We start from the raw sequence: 6,217 nt of genomic DNA on the forward strand, positions 1-6,217 counted from the left end.
GTTTATGTGGTATGAGACCTTGGAATAATTTGATCAAGGCTATGCGTTGCTCGCTACGCAGGCGTTGAAAGTGAGTTGACAGTGAATTATGCCAGAACCACAATCTTTTTAAAGGAGATTATTTTTCAATAGTATTGTCCGTACTGGAGGCTTGGATGAAGGCAACGTGATGCTGAACTCTTGCAAGGTTCGGTAACGAGGTACGGCAGATATATACGATGACATGCCAAGAACTTGGAAAACAATGAAGAAGGCTCAGCTGCAATGCAACAATTATGTTCTCGTTGCTTGAAGTGAGATAACCGGTGTGCTATATTATATTCGGATATCTATCGGTAATCCATCTAGTATACTATATAATACCAAAACTATTTTTGATATGTTCCATAAAATATTTTTAAACAAAATAAACTATATTATAATAAACTAATATATTAATTGCTATTATAGAATTAATAATAATTGCATAATATAAATATGAAGTATAATAGTATATTTTTTATCATACTTTAAAGTTATAATTGAATAGTAATAGGATAATAATATGATTAATAATATATTATAATATAATATATATTATAAATATATTATATATAATATCAATATAATATTATATTATTTTTTTATTAAATTGAGGGATGTTTTTGTTTCTAAATTGTTGTTCGAGGGTGATCTTGCCTCTGGTTAACCATCATTCAATTTGAGAAGAGGTAATTTGAAACCACAACTACATAAGCTTATCATGGAGCAACCATATACGGTGATTTGAAATTATGCAGCGCCAAAATTAAAGCAGGAAGGAAGACTCCATTGACATCAAGCACAACCACCACCACCACCACCATAACAGTAATAAAACCATAGCAGTAATAAAATCAGTTTTACAAGCTTGGCAAGTATTGCGATTATTATTGAAGACACCATATTTATGAACGTTTATCAGATTTTTTATAGCCCACTAGGTTCCAAGTTATACCAGTTTAAGAAATGAAAACCAAAAGGATGGTGTCTAATGGACAACAGGCAATATGGATCAAGTTGTCTTCTGAAGGTCTTTCTTCCCGGCTCCTACAAGCTTGTTCGAGCTAGCCATTAGATTAACACAAGCAATATTAGTCAGTATAGAGTCAATTTTGCTGCACCAAGGATCTCTTGCTTATCCTAACAGCTGTTGGATATGGGTTAGATCGACTAAGAAGCATAAATGGTATGCGTAGCATTTGTCTGAGTTTTCAAAAAGGCAAGCAAATGACAAAGCAAATAACACCTGACTGGGTTCGTCCATTTGTTAGTTTATAACCAATACCCATGCCGTTCTGAGGATGCTTTTGTCCGAGCTTACTGTGGATGGTTTGATTGGCCAGGCTCGCAGCTTCTTTTATAGTGTAGATGTTAGATTTGGGCGGAATATCCCGACCACAACTATGTGATGGAAAATATGGAACAAAGGAAATCCAAATATCTTTAAATTTGCTGCCACAGCTAACTAATTTATTGATCGATTTTAATATCGAAGGGATTTGGGGGTTTCGGGCTTCTGCTATCCCTTCTAGAAATTGTAAAGATGGTGAAAAATTTGACATTGTCTCGAGAGATTGCTTGTAATATTGTAACTCATTTTCATCACCAAAATAATATAAATCATTTCATGTTCTCAGTACTATATCTTTAGTTTTCTTCAGATTACCTCTGTTTTTTTTTTTAAAAAAAAAGCCCCCTTTCGTCTAGGTGAACGAACATGTCATTGCATTGTGTCAAAAGAATTCTAAGAAAGCAAACCTTATAAATGAGCTATATATTTCTCCAGATTAACAAATTCAGAAGTCTCCATATTTATTCGGGGAAATATCAGTTTGGCAAATGATGTCTGCTCTAAAGGAGTTTCTATAGGAACGTAGTTATTAATGTTTTGAGTGTCTATTAGCATATGTTTTATATGTGTAATCCATAATTGAGTATTTAACAGTACCAATGCTAGACTTAAGTTTAGAAGAAATAATAACAGGTCAATATTGAGTCGGCAAGCAGTCATAAAAGGCATATCGATAATAAAATGGATCTAAATTGATATATATCAGTGCCGGAGCATGACCCATTTCATGCAATTAGCCACAACCTAATCTAAATATCATGAGGATCGGACGAGGTATGCTACTAGTGAAGGAAAAAAAAAATTTAAGACGGTCTTACATGGGAAACTTTGATATGAGACTATAAAGCACGTTACAAGTAGTTCATTCAAGCCTCCATAGGTATGGTTATGCTTAACAGATATTTCAATTGTCCTTGTGCCTTTGTTGCATCAAACACCCATAAGTACTCCTATATCTTCGTGGAGCAGAGAAAATGAAGCATAAAAGTCCATAAAGTCAATATTTTCTATTATCTTGACATTTCTTTATGTCTGTTAATGCAGGAATATTTCAATGGATCCGTTCCACGACCACAAATCTATAAGGATTTGTTTAATTTGCAGAAAGAATTTCTTTTCACTAAAATATTTTTTCTAAAAAGATAATTCTTACAAATATGACGGCTGAAAAAATAATTTTGGCATGTTTGATTGAGCATCAACTTTCTTGAAAAAATTGCATAAAATACCTATTATATTCTTAATAAAAGAACAAACTTTATTCATGAATCTCGACGACTTAAGAATACTTTTGGAAAAAAAAAGGAACCTCAATTTCTAACCGACGATGAATTTTTTTCATTTTATAATATTTTTTTTATTTTTTTTCAAAAACTTCAATCAAATAATAAATATTTTACTTTTTTATTGATCATACTTGTTTTTTTTTTTTTTTAATTTTTCACAAACCAAATGAGTCTTAAATGTGGCCAGGATTTTTCAAAGGATCCCGGTCACGACTGTTGTCGAATCCAGTCGCTCTTTTTTTGCTAAAGAGAGGGCCCATTCAAATGACATGGGAAAGGCATACCTTTCCCCCGCCGGTGTCCTTGCCATCCGTAGTATAGTTGGGTTCCCACCTAGAAACCCACCGGTACCCTCCCCCTCCCTCCTTCCTCATCCATGTTTTAAACCATGACTCATCTCCACTCTGATCTCTCTTTTTCTTCTCATCGACCGACCATGAAATGAAGCACATGAAAACAACAGCATGGACCATCTCGTTCTAATTTCTGCAGGCTGATGGCTTGGGGTCAAACATCTACAAAGAGTTAGTGTAATGCAGAGGAGACAGTAGGAGACAAAAGAAACGGAATAAGCTAAATTTAATACCCTCAGCATAATTTTGAGGATTAAGATATGAAAAAGACTGAAATCAGGAGCAGGTCACTTGGTATCCAGCATCCAGTAATTTTACCATCTGAACCAGTGACAACCTCAGAAAGAAATCAAGATTATGATAGAAGATGCAGCACACTGCGAGGTTTGGATATGGTAATCCAATGGATGAAGTAATAATGTGTGCGAATGTCTGAAAGCAGGATATGGGCTCTTTGACACTAACCCAGAGCCGGAAAGGAGGATTTGGGCTCTTTGACACTAACCCACGTTCAACTGCGTAATGGGCCCAGCTGGCGCAGACCAATTAGTTGCATCGTGCCAAGCCAATGATGCTGTGTCCTTTAGCCCATGCATAAAGACAACAACAGCCACTCACAATAAGCCCACACGTATGGTAGTATTGTAATGCAAGAGCATAGTTTCACTCGCAAGAATAAAAGAAAAAAAAAAGTATGATCAACAAAAAAAATAATAATAATAAAGAAAGACTTTTTTTTTGCTAAACCAAAAAAAAAAAAAAAAAAGAGGGATAGAAAAGTAGCATTCCTATATGAATAAAATTTCTATATATTATACGAAAGAAAAAAATTTACAAGGAATATAAAAAAGCTATTTTTGCACTGATTAAAAATTATTGTTTTTTTTCAAAACTATTCTTAAGCCATCAAAATTCATAGGTAAATTTTTTTTTATCAAAATAGATGTCCAACCAAATATAAGCTACTCTGTAATGTACTACTTCTCTATGATCAACCAAATATATCACAGCCAAATATTGTATTTTTAAAAGACAGCTTTTTAGAAAAAAAGAGATATCGCTATAATAATAGCATCACATACTCAATTACTTTTCTGTCGTCTGGGTCCTCGACTCATTAAACCAATATGACAAGCGTGTCGCTGAAGGGAAAAAAGATGGGAAAAAAAAGTTCTTTGCTGCATGGGGGACAAAAGTGAAGAAGATCTAGGTCAAACAACCACCATATGGCCCAAGAAGAACCTCATAGCCTGGATAATTTGTGAAATGATGACTTATGTGAAAATATTTGAATCAACTGCTCAGCCAATCTTGAAACTCTGAAAGCTCCCGAATCATAAACTCAGTAATGCAATATTATTATATTTGACACCTTGAAGGACCATATAATCACTTCAAATTCTGATTTGATCTACTCTGAGACTTGATTTGTTATTTTAGAAGCACCCTCCCTTAACCCCAAAGCTGTAACACCAAGGAAAACAAAGACAAAAGTATTTTACCATCAATTCCAGCTAGACAAACAATCGTCCAAATAACCCCTCTGAACACCCCCACATACGCAGAGAGAGACAACAAAAGAACAACTCATATCTTATCCATTCAATAAAAAAGACATGCCCTCAGCAGCACCAGCGTCAAGACATCCATATCCCAACATTATTAATATATATATATATATATATATATATATATATATGGAGTGCAATATTAAATGAAAGAAACCTTCAAACCAAATCCTTTCATTTTTCTTAATGCAATCGAACACGGAAACCACAGCATTCACTCCATCGTCATCGTCACCATATCATCATCATTTACGAACCCCCTCCCCAAAAATATAGAAAATATTTTTTTAATAATGAAATCCAATCTCTCATTGTTTTGGTTTGGAAGTTGATGAAGCCCGGCAATGGGGAGAAAGATCCCACCCTTGTCCTGTTTCCCCTGACCCTTTTACAACGGACGCAAAGAAAGCTTCAGATTTTTATTACCACCTCTTCCCTTTGGGACGGGCTCCGCCAGAAGCCTGCGCTGTAGAACAGGGCCCGCATCTCCTTCTCGAGCTCCGACAGCTCCGGCGACGGCGACCTCCTCGGCCACGCGTCGTCCCCGCTGGCCAGGACCAGGAGGCGGCCGCCGTGAATGCTGAAGTCGTCGTCGTCGTCCATGGCGCCCACTTTATTCGGCCCGGCCTTCTTCCTGGCGGCGCCGACGATGGCGCTGCGCTTCCTCCTTCGGCGCACTGCCTGGCGGAGGAGCCCGGCCGGGAACTTCACCGCCGCGAGCACGACGAGGTTGAGGAGGCCGCAGGGGCAGCAGCAGCAGATGGCCGCGCACTCGGCCGCGGTGGCCCCAGCCGCCTCCGCGAACCGGTTGGCGGGCTTCGCGGGCTCCTTGGGGATGAGCGGCTGCCGGCGGGCGAGGGACGGGGAGGGGGTGACGGAAGAGGAGGCCGGAAAGGGGGTCGCCGATGCCGAGGACGTCGGCGTCGGCGTGCTCGGCATGTAGGAGAGCAGGGACCGTTGGGCGACCAGCTTCGGCTCCATCGCTTCCCTTCTCTCTTATCGCAGTCCCACGATCAACCCCAAGATCCCTCGGTCAACCAAAAATCGCACCTTTCTACGTCGCTCCGATTAAACGTCACACCTTTCTTCCGTCTCCTCGATCAAAAAACGCCTTCTTTTCCCGCCTCCTCGATGAAAAATCCCACCTTTTCCGTCTTCTTCCCAGAGGATCTCGGAGGCGGGCGAAGAGGCGGAGGTCAGAGGACGGAGGTCTCCATGTCTTTTCTCTCTCCGAAGCCCGAGCGGGGTCGGGCGATTCCGGGCGACGGCGACGAGGAGGACGACGGTGGCAGCGGTGGTTCGCGTAATGCGAAGATCCGCCTTTAAGTAAATCGAAATCGGTCTAGAAATGGCGAAAGAGAAAACCGAAACCCAATATAAACGCCCAAAAATAGCGTCGACAGAGATGGAAAGAGAGAGAGAGAGAGAGAGAGAGAGAGAGAGGCGGCCAGGATGGGGTGGAATGGAATTATGGAGTCGGAGAGGAATAAGTTAGACCTGCGGTATGGTTTACGTATGGGTCACTAGGTCACGAATGCCTTGGGGATGATATGCCGATATTCTCCGGTAACGGATCCCTTTGGCAAACCGTTTCCCCGTTGCCACAGATACGATTATATAGCAGCAGTTATTTGCCCA

General features: G+C 39.6%; 1 protein-coding gene across 1 annotated transcript; it reads right to left on the reverse strand.

Annotated features, from left to right (window-relative positions):
• Window positions 1-4,726: 4,726 nt before the first annotated feature.
• Window positions 4,727-6,021, reverse strand: LOC103700136 (uncharacterized). The gene has a single exon (XM_017841168.5). The coding sequence runs from the start codon at window positions 5,558-5,560 to the stop codon at window positions 4,991-4,993; it is 570 nt and encodes a 189-aa protein (XP_017696657.1). The 5' UTR covers window positions 5,561-6,021; the 3' UTR covers window positions 4,727-4,990.
• Between the last annotated feature and the right edge of the window lie 196 nt (window positions 6,022-6,217).

The sequence above is a fragment of the Phoenix dactylifera genome, chromosome 5 (assembly GCF_051530095.1).
Source record: "Phoenix dactylifera cultivar Ajwa chromosome 5, Ajwa_hap1_PhDact_Kaust_v1.1, whole genome shotgun sequence".
Lineage (NCBI taxonomy): Eukaryota > Viridiplantae > Streptophyta > Magnoliopsida > Arecales > Arecaceae > Phoenix > Phoenix dactylifera.

What these genes read in the sequence shown, in the direction of transcription:
- LOC103700136 (XM_017841168.5), bottom strand. Translation starts at nt 5,560, where the DNA reads ATGGAGCCGAAGCTGGTCGCCCAACGGTCCCTGCTCTCCTACATGCCG.